The 17,252-nt window shown below is 41.0% G+C and overlaps 1 protein-coding gene across 1 annotated transcript in view; it reads right to left on the bottom strand.

Annotated features, from left to right (window-relative positions):
* PRTG (protogenin) overlaps positions 1-17,252 on the bottom strand; it is a 122,898-nt gene that overhangs the window by 65,862 nt on the left and 39,784 nt on the right. Inside the window, exons 3-6 of the mRNA XM_034784781.1 lie at positions 3,825-3,969; positions 2,242-2,375; positions 1,709-1,846; positions 379-537 (exon numbers count right to left, since the gene is read on the bottom strand). Coding sequence (XP_034640672.1) covers positions 379-537; positions 1,709-1,846; positions 2,242-2,375; positions 3,825-3,969 — 576 coding nt within the window. The remainder of the gene's footprint in view (positions 1-378; positions 538-1,708; positions 1,847-2,241; positions 2,376-3,824; positions 3,970-17,252) is intronic.

Genomic DNA, 17,252 nt, shown 5'->3' with positions numbered 1-17,252 from the left:
AGTGCATATAATGAATCATATTAAGTCCAATGTATAAAATGCTGATCATGAAGCATTCACATGAGTTATATATATTTATACACAGTCAGATTTTTTTTCCTGTTAGAAAATTAAATCTTTCAATAGCAAACGTGGAAAAACTCCATTACATCTGACTGTCTTTAAGAGCAAGCCAAGCTGCCATACAATTCTTAAGTTACCAGTATATGGCACCAACACATCTAGTAACTCCTTTTCACCCGTGTGACCTCACTGCAATCAATATAGCTATATAGGTATAACAGAGGGTAGAATTTGGCCCAAAGTATCAAGTACAGAACAAAATTTCACATAGCAGCAGGTTGTCCTGGCAGACTGTGGAATTCAAAGCAAGCTCACCTAACACAGTGAGCGTCGCCATTGCAACTGTGAAGTTCCGTGTGCCTGGAATAGTTGCTCGACAGACATAAACTCCAGCATGCTGCGCTTTCACATCAGAGATCATGAGGTTCCCATTTCCGAGGACACGGGTATTGAAGACATCAATGGACTTGTGGTCTATTTGAGAGAAAAAGTTATTTTATAACGTTGCTCCACAGTGAGTATTTAATCTAATCTACAGGCTATATGGTCAAAAGCCTGGGGCAATAGCCAATGCTCAAAAGAGGGAATAGATAGATGAGCTTATACAGGTTTCCATTTGTTATTTGGTTTGCCTGTGCATGTACTTTGCTATTAGCTGGACATTATGTATAATCCATTCTAGTATATATTTGAAGTTCTGCCTGTTAGCTGAATTCAGTGCCAGTATCCCATGCAATCTACAGGGCACATTTTTACATCCTGTCCTTTGGCATTTTTTACTTCCTGCCTTGGGCTGGGACCGAATTCATCCCAGGTAATGTACACTGCTTTTCACAGAGAGACAGAATTCAACTACTGGTAGGTTATATTGGGAGTGATCACATATTTTCTATAAACCTCCCAGCAGACACTATGCAGAAATCCTATTAAATTAACCGTTGTTTCCTTTTTCCATATTCGTTTTTCTATATATCTCCAGGCTCATTCAGACACATCTCTATTTATCTGTCTCACCCTTAGAAGATGTGAAATACAGAAGCACCACTTTTGATAATTTGTAAACCAGGTCTTCTATCAACACAGCCCTATATTTCCTATTTACTGGTAAAGGCCATTAGGCATGTGTGTGGAGCGAAGAAATAAAATGTATTCTTGTAGAAGAGTGAAACTTACTTGTCAATATTAGTTACAGCAAAATTCTCCCTCCCTCACCCCGCCCCCCCACATCCCCTTCTTCCCACTCATTCTACTTAGGGGCAGATTAAGGCTCAATGTGACTTGAATCCCAAACCCCATTTGTGTATTTCTAGGAGGAAGGTGAGGGGCAGAACTTTCAGGACCGTTTGTTTTGTGGTACATAACCACTCAACTCCGACTCCACCACTGAGTCTACTCTAGTCACAAAGTCCACAAAGGTCATCCCATGCTCCAACTTGTCAATATCATATCGGGGGCAGTGCAGAATTGACAGCAGGAGGCATGTAAATCCTAAGTGCCAAAAAACACCTGAAGGCTTATTTACAACATTGTGGAAAGATTGTGCAAAATCTTTTTCACTTATTTCACTCATCCCAACCTTTTCCACTAATCCATGGCATACACAAAACCCAAATAATAACCTAATTGTTGAAATTTTAACGCCTACCTAAACGACTCCATGAGATGATCGGCTTTGGATTCCCTGTAGCAACACACTCCAAGATGACAGTCTGATGAAGAGATGCTGTAATGTTCTGAGGGCCAGCTATAATGGCTGGTTTCTGGAATGGCTTCAAGTCAAAGGCTTTTAAAACCAAAAATAATGCACAGGATTAAATTCAATTCCAAAGGATCATACGAAAATCCAATCAATCAAGAAATAAAACATGGTAACTATATGTTAAAAACGAGGCATCTTAAAGGTCACTCCTAAAGTTAAAATTACAACAGAAACACATTGTTTAATTGTGATGTTGCGAATAACGTGTATTAAGGAAATGACAAGAGGAAGGTGAGGGGGAGAATTTGTGGGGGGGAAAGAGCTGTTACTTCCACAGCTAATGCATCATTTTCAAAATAAATGCATCAAGAACAATTAGAGCACTATACTGCATGCATGTTTGTATTTTGTAGATTATATTAAGGACAAGGCTATCAAATATGGGGAAGATGTTAAATGAAGGGATATATTCTGTGTACCTGGAATAACACTTAGTGCTGCCTCAACACTTTTCCGTCTATTGGCTACAGTTGTAGCAACACATCGATAATTCCCAGCATCCCTCTTTTCAACACTATAGATCTGCAAAACTCCCGTTGGTAGAGCAGTTATCCTGTCAGGAAAACAAAATACATTATATTTATGAATATTCTATTATTGTGGAAAAGAACACAGACCACAATTTACTGACTTGATTATCTGAGAGCAATCACCACATCAATCTGAAAACGGCTGACAGGAACCTCACAAAAACATTCTAAACACATGACTCACCTCTCTGTATTCCTTACCTTCAAGGATCTATCAGGGAAATCCACTCCATGCCCCACCCCCCACTGATGAAAGCATAGGAATTTACCTGTAACAATTGTTCTGCACCCTTAGATACCAAACCCCTCATTATTCAGCCTATTACTCTCAGATTGGTGGGTCTGAGGATTCATAGTTAAATATTTGCAAAAACGTTGACTGGTTTTCAGTGATTTCCAGTTCAAGTGCGTATCTGATATGTAGAGAAACACAGTCCATGTTGCCTGTAATTGTATCTATGCTTCCAACTCTTCTCCTTTTTCTCCCTCTGTTGCAACCAGGGAAGAGTGAACACAGTCAACACGAGTTAGGTGGTGAAGTAGAAAGTTTGCAAGGGGGGGGGGGTCATGCTGCAAAGAAAGGAGTAGGGGGACAAAGAAAAATGTATCAGGGGGCATGCTGTGAGTTAAGTCATGATCAGGTCAAAGGAAAAGCTCTACTGAGAAGGAATTTCATAGTATTAAGTGTTCCAACCCAATTTATCCAGATACCATAATCCTTTATCACACCTATAGGGAAAAGTATGCCCAGTGCTAGCTTTCTCACAGCAAACCTCATACATACCACTAGTGAAAAATTCCTCCAATTCAAATTGCTCCAGCAGCCAAACCCCCCTGCACAGCATCCCATGATTACACATCGCCCTTTTACTTTAGTCATGGCTCTAGGCCAGTGATTGCTCAACTCTTTCATTCTACAGCCAGTAGCACAAGGCAGCAATTTCCTGATGATTCCACTTCTTGTCATCTCCTAATACTTTGTTTGATTAATTAACAGTCCAGTGAGTATCTTGAAACTTTAAAAAAAAAAATCCTTAAAAATAAACATAGGTGGGATTCTATTCCTTTGTTGATGTCTTCTGAGTGAGAAAATTATTAAATAAGGCCTCAGTTCTGTGATACTTATTCATGTGAGTAACTTTATGGAAATAAGTAGTCTCATTGACTTCAGTGGGACTACTTTCTTATATAAAAGTTACTCACATGAATAAGTGGTGCCAGGATTTATTTATTATTCTGAAAGTGAATTATTCTGGACTGCAGTCCCAATTTCGATGCCAGACATATAATATTATTCTCGTTGTTAATGATTCTGAGATGTTAACATCTGCGGTATAGTGCAGTTAGTGCTTCGTTATCAATAACGGCATTGAAAGGTTAAGATTCTCCATTCATACTATGGTTTTAAGAATGACAGACTCAAAATGAGCACAGAGTAAATATCATTACAAAATGTAAAAAAATCTACATACCTGTCCAAGGCTAGAGGTAAGGTTGTTCGATTCACTTCCCATGTGATTACGGCAGGAGGGTTTGCTGTTATTTTACAAGCAAACCGAGCCACTCCACCTTCTTGGACCTCAATTGAAAGTGGTTGGACTTCAAATGCAGAAATGGCTAAAAAAAAAAAAAAAAAAAAGAATGAATTAAAATGCTGAAAAAAAGTAAGTTAGAAACAAATAAACCATACTAGAATTCAGTGAGGTTAAACATCAGATTACACAAGAAAGGTATTTGCAGATTAATTTGCATAAAAGTTACCGAGAATGGTCCACTTCCCTACATTTAAAAAAGCAAGCATCTTTTAGGCTTTGTCTACACCAAACTTGTATTGTTTTAACTGAAGGTGTGCTTTTAGACAAACTTAGTTCAACCAGTGCAAGTTTGCCTCTGGACCCACATAATATGATCTAAGAGTGGCTTATTTTGGTTTAGCTAACCCTGTTTAAAAAAAAAAAAAAAGTATTAAACTAAATCAAAATAAACCACTCTTAAACCAAATTAAGTATATCTATACAAAAATGGGCTCCTATTTAACTAAAAAACAGATCTCTCGTTAAAGTGGTACAACTGTATGTGTACAAAAGAACTCCAATCTGGAGCCTGATCCTACTATCCCGACTTGGGGTAAACTCCCATTCATTACAATGGAAGCTTTGCACAACTAAACTTGGCCCCTGCCAGTTAGGTTTTGGTCCTGACTTTATAACAACAGTAATTACTATCCTTCCTCAGTTCCAGAAAAGACTCCTGTAGAATTGTAAAAATTTGTCTCTGATGGGAAAACAACTTTCTGGGATACATTATCTGTGGTGTAGCCACTGACACCCAGGACCTCCCCGTACAAAGTTTCATCTGTTTATGGTTTAAGGAAATTATAACAAAAATGAAACACTTCACGTAGCAGATCAGTAAACACCTTCGATTTAACTGTTTGATTCCCTTGCTCAGGAAACAAAGGACGGGAGGTGGGGGGGAGGGGAAGGAGAACAAAGCCTCTAATCAATTGTTCTAGACCTGAAGAAGAGCCCCATGTAAGCTCAAAAGCTTGTCTCTCTCACCAAAAGAGGTTAGTCCAATAAAAGATATTACATCACTCACCTAGACTCTCTAATATCCTGGAACCAACATGGCTACAACAATACTGTATGTTCTACTTACTGATATTCATGGCACAATTAACATAACAGGCAGCTCTTGAGGGAAAAATGCTTCCATGGACCTTAGGGAGGTGGTGTTACAGCAATGGAAAAACCTCTTCCATTTTTATAGGCTGCGTCTACACTGTGGGGTTATACCAGCAGAGTTATGGCACTGTAACTACGCTGCTATAGTCCCCATAGTGTAGACATGGTCACAGTTTTGTGGAAGTGTAACTACTTTGGTCAGGGGTGAGATTTTATTTTTACTGATATAGTTATGCTGCTTCAACCCCTCGTGTGGGTGCAATTATGCCAGTATAAAGATGCCTTATAACCAGCATAGCTTATTCCTCTTCCTGTATGGAAATAAGCTATACCTATATAATTACATCCACACTAGGTGGGTTGTAGCACTCTGTATAGTTAAGCATTTTAACTTTTGTATCTAAACAAGCCCTAAGATCTTGATTCTCTGTTATCCTGCTCCTTGTGTAGTCTTTTACACCCGTGCAAAGTGACACAAATCAAAATGGGAGCATTTTACATTCACTTACCATGGGTGTAAATGACTACACAAGGAGCAGGATAACAGAGAATCAGCCATAAATATAAGCTAAAAATCATGCATTGGGCCATGTTTACATTCCTCTAGTGTCGGGTAGCCAAGTCAGCGGCAGCATTCTTCCGTCAACCTTACTGTGTCTACATTGGGGAGGTTGGTCAGCATAAGCCACAAAAGGTGTGAATTTCATGTCCCTGAATGCTGTAGCTTATGTTGACTTAACTTTTAAGTGTACACCAGACCTATGGGACTATAATGGCACTGTAGTTATGCTGGCATAAACCCATAATGTTGATGCAGCCTATACCAACTGAAAGGGTTTTTCCATTGCTGTAAGTACACCACCTCCCTGAGCAGCAGTAACTAGGTTGCCACAAGTATATTGTTCCCTGCTGTTTTTAGTTGTTTCACTCATTCTTTGTGTAATACACTGCATGGCTCACAAAAGTTATATTCAGTCACAAGTCTTAAAATCAGAAAGAGAAAGAAAATGAGAAAGAAAAACTGCAAACGAAAACACTCAAAGGCTATGTCTAAACCATCATCTTAGTATCATCTACTGACAACAATGGTAACAATGAAAGAGTCATAGATTCAAAGGCCAGACAGGACCACTGCGATCATCTACTCTGTCCTCTCATATAACACAGGCCATCAAACTTCCCCCAAATAATTCCTAGAACAGATCTTTTAGAAAAACATCCAATCTTGATTTTAAAGTGGCCAGTGATGGAGAATTCACCACAGCCCTTGCTAAATTGTTCCCAAGGTTAATTACCCTCATTATTAAAATTTTACACCTTATTTCCAGTCAGAATTTGTCTAGCTCCAACTTCTATTGGATTCCTTTCTCTGCTAGATTGAGGAGCCTATTATTAAATGTAGATAAAATAAACCATACTAGAATGTGTGGATACTTATAAACTGTAATCAAATCACCCCTTAACCTTCTCTTTGGTAAGCTAAATAGATTCAGCTCCTTGAATTTATCACTATAAGGAATGTTTTCTAATCCTTTTATCATTCTTGTGGCTCTTCTATGAGCACTCTCCTATTTATCAACATCCTTGAATTGTGGACACCAGAACTGGACACAGTATTCCATCAGTGGTCGCACCAGTGCTAAACATAATGGTAAAATAACTCTCTACTCCTACTTAAGATTCCCGTTTCTGCATGCCAGGATTGTATTAGCCCTTTTGGCCACATGCTTGGGAGATCATGTTTTGCTGATTATCCACCACAACCCCCAAATCTTTGGCAGAGTCACTGCTTCCAGGATAGAACTGCCCCTCATGTAAACATGGACTACATTCATTGTTCCTAGATCTTAGGGTGACCAGATAGCAAGTGTGAAAAATCGTGACGGGGGTGGGGGGTAATAGGAGCTCATATAAAAAAAAAAGCCCCAAATATCAGGACTGTCCCTATAAAATCAGAACATCTGGTCACCCTACTAGATGTATTTTTTTACATTTAGCCATATTAAAATGCATATTGTTCATTCATTTAAGCAATCCAGATTGCTCTGAATCAGTGACCTATCCTCTTCATTATTTACCAAGATTCATAACCAAAGCCTACAGTCACAATTAACTCCTCTCTCTAGGAAATCCATATTTCCTAGAAGTTCATATTCATAGAAAATAAAAGACTGAGCTCTAGTTGGGTATAATACTATGTGCAAACATACAGATTTGTCCACCTCAGTAAATCAGCACTTTCTGGATCTTCCTTGCTTTGAATTCATACTGATGCTCAAGTGGTGCAATTCTATCACAGAGCAGATATGAAAAAGGCATCCAAACTTGCCTCTCCTCCTTCCTCTTTCCCACTTCAATAGTGGCAGCGTGCACAATATATGGGTAACTTGAGTAGAACATTCTGCTGACACTCTAAGAAACACTCTTAACTGAAGATTTTCAAATGGAAAAGACTGGTCTTATTTTAATTTGCATTCATAGTATCACTGGTCTATGTACTGAAGGCACTATGTTGTAACAAACAACTACATTAATTTGTTTGGTTTCAAAGAATTCGCCCTAGCAACAGAACAAAGTTATAGATTAAATAACATTATGGCTATGACACAAATCAACAAAACACAAGAAAAATTTAAGCTAAATCCATGTTTATTTAAGAGTTAATTCATGCAACTGATGGGGTGAGAATTGCCTGTTGAAACAATAGACCAGTATAATCCCACAGTCTCTTTGCTGATAGAACTCCCATTGACTTCAAAGGATGTTTGGTCTGCATGGGAACTGCAGGATTATGCCCACAATTTCCTGATGGTTGTTTGTGATGTTATTTAAGAGGACATTGTCAGGCAATCAATATTTAGGTTTTGTTAGAAGTTGTACAATCCACTTGCTCCTAGTTTTAAAGAGAAATATTTTCATAACATTTTAAAATGCCAGTGACAATAATATATTTCCATGCAACACATACATTGCATCTGGTGCAAGAGAACTTAAAAGTGGCACGCACAAGGGACACAAGTGAAACTGAGAATAAGGAAGAGCAGTGACATGCAAAAAATAAAATTGCATAATTGATGGATTACTAACAGATTTACCAATTATTTTTATTTAAACAATCTGAGGATATGTCAATTACACAGACAAACATTTTAAGTAGATTTCTTTTCCTTTGAGTGTCCTTTAAAACAAGGCTATCTCCCTGTGAATGAGGTCTTAGGGATTCTAGATATCATGATTATACAAAAAGTTGCACAATATTTTTCACAAAAAGCTTCCTATTTATTAATGTTACAAGGTTGGCTTTAAATTTTTTTTTTTTTTTTTACACTTCCAATCAATCCCAGTTCATAAACTGTTCTTCAGCATAGCTCAATACCCACTCCTTCTACATCTTACTTCTTTATGCAAATCTCTGATTTCTTCCTAATGCTTGACTTCCTTGTGCCAGTAAAATCAGTTTTTACAAGTCTATTGCGGTCTCGTGAAACCTGACCCTTTTGTAACATGCTTGTTTTCATGGAAAGCGCTGATACTAATGTTGTGTCCAAGAACAAGTCATTTTAAAGCAGTGCTGTTAAGAGGCCTGAGCTCTATAAAATTGATAAGAAACAAAGTCTTAAGACATGTGCAATATTTCTGAAAACAACCCTGCAAAATGCAATAAATGTAAATCCCTTTTTATTTGAGGTTTCCTCTTCTGTAGTCTAATTATTTTGTTCCCAGATTTACAGCCAACAGAAAACTAACATTACTCCAAGATGTTGGTGCTATCACCATTAACTTGTAAAATACAGTATCAAGCATACATAGCAATAATGAACTAGTTACTAACTGTACTCAGTTTTACAAATTCCAATAGTTAATTTGCTGGGAACCTGTGCTTGTGCTTCTTTGAAATATGTATGTTTGTGATATCATACATATTTCCACAAAGGCACATTACAAAAGTCACCAATTCATAGAGGATGAAGAGCCCAATTCCAGAAGGTGCTGATCACCTGGAATCTTAGCATCTTTCAAAAAACAGAAGAGCACACGATGTCATGCACTGAGGCAATGTTCTAATATAATCTTTGATCCACATTTTTTGTGGTAATCGCCAAAGTTTCTTGTACACGTATAAAATGTGTACAAATGTCTGAAAGACCATACTCAAAGAGTAATTATCAATGGTCTGCTATTAAACTGGGAAGGCATATCTAGTGAGGTCCCGCGAGGGTTAGTCCTGGGTCTGGTACTATTCAAGAATGTCAATGACTTGGATTATGGAGTGGAAAGTATGCTTATAAGATTTGCAGATGACACCAAGCTGGAAGGGGTTGCAAGCACTTTGGACGACAGGATTTGAATTCCAAAAGTACTCGACACACTGAAGAATTGGTCTGAATTCAACAAGATGAAATTCAATAAAGACACATGCAAAGTACTTCACTTAGGAAAATAATAAAATAAACAAATGGTATAGAAGGGTACATCTTGCTCAGGAAGGACCGTCAGGGAAAAAAAGGGAGGAGGTGTTGCTTTATATATTAAAAATGAATACTTGGACTGAAGTTGAGAGGGAAATAGAGGAGACAGACTTGTTGAAAGTCTCTGGGTAAGGATAAAAGCAGTAAAAAACAAGGGTGAAGTCATGGTAAGGGTCTACTACAGACCACCTAACCAGGAAGAAGAGGTAGATGAGGCTTTTTTTAAACAACTAACAAAATCATACAAAGCACAGGACTTGGTGATGATGGGGGACTTCAGCTACCCAGACATCTGGTGGGAAAATAACTCAGCAGGGCACAGATTATCCAACAAGTTCTTGAAATGTATTGGAGCAATTTTTATTTCAGAAGGTGGAGAAAGCTACTACAGGAGAGGTGTTCTAGATTTGATTTTGATGAACAGGGAGGAACTGGGTTGAGAATTTGAAAGTGGAAGGCAGCTTAGATGAAAGTGATCATGAAATGATAGAATTCATGATTCTAAGGAATAGTAGGAGGGAAAACAGCACAATAAAGACAATGGATTTTAGCAAACTCAGCAAGTTGGTAGGCGAGATCCCACGTGAAGCAAATTTAAAGGGAAAAACACTTCAAGAAAGTTGGCAATTTTTCAAAGAAACGTTATTAAGGGCACAAGAGCAAACTATCCCACCACGTAGGAAAGATAGGAAGTACGGCTCGGCTGCTAGTTCTGGCTGGGCTGGGGAGGACCAGAGTTGCTCTTTCCTTGCAAGGAGCAGCCAGAGCCAGGACTGGGGCTGGGTCAGACCCACCCCCAGAAACCTCCCCCAGCTGCAGGAAGCTCCACACCTCCCTCTGCTTCCTGACACCATGGCGCCTCAGCCATGAGGGGAGGGGAGGGGAGGGGTCACTGTATGAGATGCTCCCCCATCCGCCCAACCCCTCCACACCCGAACCTCCCACTGAGTGTCCCACACCCGAGCCCCCACCTTCGAGCCGCACCCCTGCATTTGGAGCCCCCTCCACCCAAACCCCCCACCAAGCCCTACCCCCCCCATCCAGATCCCCCCCTGTACCCAGACCTCCCCACCAAGCCCACCCCGCATCCAGATCCCCACCCCTGCACCCAGACCCCCCCACGAAACCCCACCCCCTCCCGCATCCAGATCCCCACCCCTGCACCCAGACCAAACCACGCTGAGCCCCCCAGCCTTGAAGCCCCACCCCAACAAACCCCACCCCCATGCACCTGGACTGCCCCAACAAGCCCCCCAGCACTTGAACCCCCACCACACTAAGCCCCAATCAGCTGCACCTGGACCCCCACCCTGATGAGCCCCAGTCCTCCAGCACAAGGATTCCCCCGCTGAGGCTCCCACACCCAGACCCCCACTCCCAATCCCAACCATCTTCACCTGGACCCCCCTATGGAGTCCCACTCCCCCAAACCCAGAACCCCCAACAAGCCCCTGTGCATCAAGATCCCCCCTACACCTGGACCACCCACTGAGCTGCCCGCATCCAGATTGTCCCACACAGAATCCTGTCACCCCACCCCTTCAGACTTGGATCCTGGCTGGCTGAGCCTACCTGCCCACACCTGATGTGCCTGGCATGGAGGGGCAGGTGTTTCTGGGGCAGGCAGGCCCTTGCATTGTGTCAGGGTCGGGTACAGCCTCACCACCAAGTCCGTGTCCCAAGAGGGTGGCATGCTACAGGGTGATCTCCCACCTCTGTGCAGCCAGTGGCCTCCGCTCCCCACTGCCATGCTGGAGTCTCCACATTTATTTATTGACAAATACAATTTGCAGAATTTTAAAATATTTTGCACAGAATTGGGGGGGGGGGACAGAATTTTTAATTTTTTGGCACATAATTCCCTCACGAATAATCTTTTAGGTGTTTTGAAAATGTCCCCATTATATATATGAAATCATGAAATGATTTCTATGTTCTGACACCTTCTCCCAAACATCAAGATACAGAGTTTGAATCTCTTTTGCTTAGTCAAAGTGAGAAATACAAAATATCTGGTCAATATTTACCTTTAATTAAAAAAAAGACTGGGTTATTAAAAAGTAACAGAGTCTGACATATGCCAAAATCCTTAACAAATATTATTAACTAACTGATCCACCACTTGTCAGAAGCTAAACATTTACTGGTCAGTAAAGATAATGCATGCTTGTATTGTACAATATCTTTGTACTGTATTACTTGTAGAACAGGTTCAAACTAACTGGTAGCCAAAACCATGGGGGTAAAAGGGTAAAGTTTAAATAACAAATGGCCTTCAAGTCAAAAATCATGCCCAATCTCTGTCATGGTAGATGTGTCCCTCCGGTGACAGCCTGGAATACTGCCAAAAATTTCAGTTCTTCCCCTGCAGCTCAATAATAAACTGTATAATAGATTTCATCTCCAGGACACCAACCCTTCAATCAACATGTTAATCCACTTTGTCGTTTAACAAATCAAAACAATCCAAAACACAGTTGTTACTTCCTAGAACTGTCAGACTTTATTACTGCCCCATTCACTGAGAGCCAGGGCTTCCAGGCTTCAAGCTCTTCATATGGCTGGGCACAGAAGGCTGTAATGCACCACAGAGTAAAGCCAAGACGTAACTGTGCTCCTTTGATCAGAGCATCAGGGAATGGGGGACAGAGTCAAACAATCCTGTACAGATAGCAACACCTAGGTGATTGGCACCCAAAACAAAACACCTAGCTGCTATGCTTTCTAGAGACCCTTCAACCTGTCAGATGTAAGTTTCATGTCACTAGGTGAACCCTGATCGGGTATAGTAATTCCTCACTTAATGTTGTAGCTATGTTCCTGAAAAATGCTACTTTAAGCGAAATGATGTTAAGCGAATCCAACTTCCCCATAAGAATTAATGTAAATAGGGGAGGTTAGGTTCCAGGGAAAAAATTTTCACCAGACAAAAGACATTATATACATATACAGTATAAGTTTTAAATAATTTTAAACAAACAATTTAATACTGTACTCACCAATGATGATTGTGAAGCTTGGTTGAGGCAGGGGGGAAGCAGGATTGGGGAATGGGGGCTTGCCCCACTCCGCCCGCCCGGCATTCCAGCCAGGGAGCGGGGTCAGGACGCGGGGGCTTGCCCCATTCTGCCTGCCCAGCATTCCTGCTGGGGAGCGGGGTTGGAGGCTTGCCCGCTCCCCGGCTGAAACACTGGGTGGGCAGAGCGGGGCGAGCCAAACAATCTTGTAATAGAACATTGTGCGACTTTAAATGAGTATGTTCTCTAATGGATCAGCAACCTAATAATGAAACAATGTTAACCGGGACGACTTCAAGTGAGGAGTTACTGTATTTAATGGAAATTGCAGTGTTTCCTAGTTGCTTCACAGTAATTTGCACCAAATCAAGGTAATCTGAAGTGTAACCCTGGAAACAGGGTCATAGTCAATGATATTCCTTGTAAATTGGCCTACAGGGAAAATGAGAAAAAAGGCACCATCCCCACCTTTCCTAGAGGGCGACTTAAAGGAGATATTCTCTGCAAGTTTATATTTAGAGATGGGCATGATCCACAACGTCTGGATCTGAATCCAAACTTCCTCAAACTTTGCAGTTGGGTGTGCTCACTTCCGGGGCTTGGGGTGAGGCCAATTTATATCTGAATAATAGCAACAGTTAAATAAAGAACAGTCAATCTCTGTTTTCATCGGACATTGTAGGGCTGCAGATATTTGTTTAATATCTACATATATCCTCCCCTCCCATACTGGCCCTTAGTGCTTTTTAACTGTGTGCTGGTCAGAGGTAAATTTCACACAGTGCTGCATGGTAGAGTGATTGGGTTGTTCGGGACACACCAATGAGGATGTGCTTGTCCTGAAGAGAGATACTTGTTTGATAGCCATGAGCAACATGGCTTCTTATACCTTCTCTTGCAAATATTTAAGATTAACTAAGCTCTGGCTAAGTCACAATTTAAAAGACAGATAGATTAGGAGGAGTTTAAAGGTGGTGCAACAAAAATAGGAGGTTTTAAAAAAAAATCAGACCTATGAGGAAAACGATTAAAAGAATTGGAAATGATTAGTCTAGAGGAAAGGAGGCTGAAGGGAGACATAACTGTCTTACAAATACATACAAAGAGATATTAGAAAGGACAGAGACCAATTATTCTCATTAATCAGTGATGACTGAACAAGTAGTAATGGGCTTTAGCAGCAGCAGGGGAAATTTAGGTTAACTACTGAAGGGAAACTTTATAGCCATAAGAACCATTAGGCCAGGGAACAAGTTACACTTGGTACCTATCTATCAGAGAGTATTTAAGCATCATAAAATTGATCCTGCCAGATCTCAGGGAGTAGATGACACACTAGAGATCCCTTCCCAATGCAAATTATTCTATCCCCCAGGAAATCTCCAGAATCTGTCTACTAGGCTTTTCAAACATATCAGGGCACGTATGCTTCCATAGCTATGTTACACGCTTCCATTGCTATGTTATCGCATGATGAGTCTTTGCATAGCTGGCCTTCCCTCCTTCACCCCTCCCTTTTCTTTTACGCTATTCTTCTCTGTCTGAAGTCTTATCAATGCAGTAAGCTGTGCATCAATAAACCCTAAAACCTATGTAGATAAGATACTGTGGATAGCGCATAAATGAAAGGATAGCTAAGTAAGAAACAAAGAGTAAGAGAAGCAGCACAAAGTGGAATATGTAAATATCAGTGACTGCAGGAGTTCAGTAAAACAAGTTAGGAAACGTAACACTATCTTTGAATCCTCATTTAGATACTTTTTCCCATCTGTAAAGCAGATATGTTTACTTCAGGAAGAAAGGGGTAGTTTTATGGGTGTTCTGCTATATCTGTATTCTTTTCAAAGCACAGCAAGTCAATATACTTTATCTGTTACTTGAGATAAAAAGCGACAAGATGATAGAAATCTTTAGCCCATTTAACTAAAATGGCGCAGGGGGGGGGGAGGGGGAGAAGGGGAGAATCACAATTCCTTGTAGGAAAGAGAGTCACAGATTCCCCCTTTGCTGTCTTGGTAACTGTTCAATTATATCAGAAAGAATGATATCCTTGTTGCAATTTAAAACAATAGATAAGGTTTCGGGAAAGATTTAATACTATTTTTAATCTATCTACTTATTTAAAAACATAGCCGAATTCAAGATACCAAATTTATTTTACAGATGTCTGAACTGCATGACCCTAAACCTCTCAATCATTTCAGAGAAGAGAAATCTGACTAAATCAATATACCAGCAGTAAAAGCAGCTGTGCTTTTTCGGAAAGCTGATAACTGTGTAGAAAGAACAAAAAAGACACAAAGAAAAAAGATGGTTTCAAATTAAATGTTGTTTCCTTTTAATCATAAAACAATTTATAACCAAAGCAATGGATTATGTTCCTGTATATAGTTCATAGTGTTTATAAAAGACTCCAGCATATAAATATCCTAGTCCCCAGCTGACCTTCCATACAACAAAAATCTCTCCAGGAGACTGCAAACACTTTTCAAGAATGAGTTCCAGGATGCTGGCAGATGACAGCTTCTTGAGGCATTTAAAATTCCATGTTTCCAGTAAGCTGCTAAGGGCTCTTCCCTTACACATCAATTGACTCAGCAGCACATGGACAGTGAGTGTGATCTAATAGAATGTGTGGTACCCAAAAGGCTGGAGATGTATTCCTCTCAGCTTACTGAACAACACTGCAGCAGCCTGACTTCAACCAGAATTTGTGTTCTAGGCAGAGGACATACAGACCCCTTCTGCTTTTGTATTTGAAACTAATAGAATAATCCTGTAAGAGTACTGAATACATTAACTTCAATGGGAGTTGAAGGTAAGTGGATGGGATTCAGTACCATCAGGCCTGCAACAAAAAATAAACACTGAGGGTAAAATTATGTTAGAGGCCAATAAAAAACTCTCGCATCCAGAACTTGCTTTATGTTTTAACATGAAACTTTATCTCGAAACAATTTAAAATTCATAAACTAGGGAGTGGGATAATTCCTTCCTCTTCCCATTTATTATCTTTTATTTTCTGTAGTAGTCCACTCATCCTTTGCTTTGTGGCTGTATTTATTAGTGAAGGGGTTACTAGGCTTGTTTTTTCCTTCTAGAGTCCTGTTCACAACTGGCTTTGTTCAGAAATCAAATACATTTGATGATTTTACTATAGTCCCTTGTGGACATTTGCCTGGAACACAGAACCTCCAAGGGATTCAACACAACTGGGCAGCGTCTGTTCAGCAGAAGCCCAGAACCAAATTTCTAGAGTTGCTGCAGTGCTGGGGGACAGTACTAAAATGCACCAACACTTATGTGGAGCAAATCCGCAAAGTGCCTGCCAGCTCTCTCTCACTGCCCACTCTACCTGTCCCTTTTAAAGCAGTAAGAACAAAACAAAACAAAAAGGTAAACCGAAACAAAGTTTGTGGATATATTAGCTAGCAGGCCTGTTTTGATTATTAATGAATTAGGCCACTAGAATAGAAAAAACACTTTTGCAGGTAAAGTCAACATGATATATAATCTGGAAACCAACCTGGAAATGAGGTAGATGGTATATTTCTACCATAATGCACTGCAATGTGGAGGCAGCACTTTAGCTTCAGTGAAAGGAATGCAAGGAGAAACACCTCACATTGTTCTCTAGTGATTTTCACTCATCCATAGTCAGAGTGGCAGTGTCATACTAAAATGGGGGCATCGCTGAGTTGTCTTGATATACGGAAAAGCTACCATAACACCATGCGCCTTTCAGGAGAAAATTACTTGGCACTCTCTACACCAAGCTGAACATGTCCTACACAATCTGAAGCATGCCAAGGACATGGAGGCTTTATGAGGCGATCATGGCGGAGATTACCTGATGCACCCACTCTCTCTCCATTCTGTCATTTCACTAAGGACGTGCTTTAAGTCCAAGGGGAAATGGATATTTATGATCCTTTGGACCTTGGCACAGGATGCCTTCTCCGAAATGCAACCTGACACAGGTATCTATATCTAGACTCAACACATTTGGCTCACTGGGTCTTCTTGGCCAAACTGTAGATTCTTCTGAAGCAGTTTCTGAAGTCTGGTTGGGTGACTCATGGGAGGGACACAAAGGGGGGCAACCAGCTTAAGGGGGGCATGTGACCTCCCTACCCCACCCCCAACCCGGGGGGCCCACGCTCTCTCTATCCCCTCCCCATCCCATGTTACTGTGGGGAGGGGGAGAGCACCACCACAGTGGTGAAAGGAGCAGAATGTGGGGCTGCCAGGCAACCCCACACCGGCAGCTCCTCCAGCACATGGCTGTGCCAGTACAGCCCCCAACCCCGCCCCCCCCCCCAGCCCTGTTCTCCGGCGGGGCTGTACAAACCCCAGAGACACAGCTGTGTGGAAGAGCTGGGGGCGGGGCTGAGAGTGGTACAGCTGCATCGGAGGAGCTGCCGGCACGGGGCCGCCCGGTGGACCCACATTTTGCTCCCTTCGCTGCTGAGGTTCCCTGCTGAATGTGCCCCACCCCAAGCATCTGGGGAGGGGGAAGTGACCCTTCTTGCCCCTCCCAGGCATCATCTTTCCTTCCGATCTTCATTCTTTTTCTGCATAGCCATTAAGAGAGCTTGTCTAACTACTGGAGACAAACAGTTGTGAACTGCTAAGCTCCTTCTATAAAAGGAAGTGACATCACCCTAAAAAGCCTGTTTTAGATTGTCTCCATCTAATGGTAGGGAGGAAGCAGGTCAGTGTGCCAG

The sequence above is a fragment of the Trachemys scripta genome, chromosome 10 (assembly GCF_013100865.1).
Source record: "Trachemys scripta elegans isolate TJP31775 chromosome 10, CAS_Tse_1.0, whole genome shotgun sequence".
NCBI lineage: Eukaryota > Metazoa > Chordata > Testudines > Emydidae > Trachemys > Trachemys scripta.
This window is presented reverse-complemented; position numbering and strand designations above follow the sequence as displayed.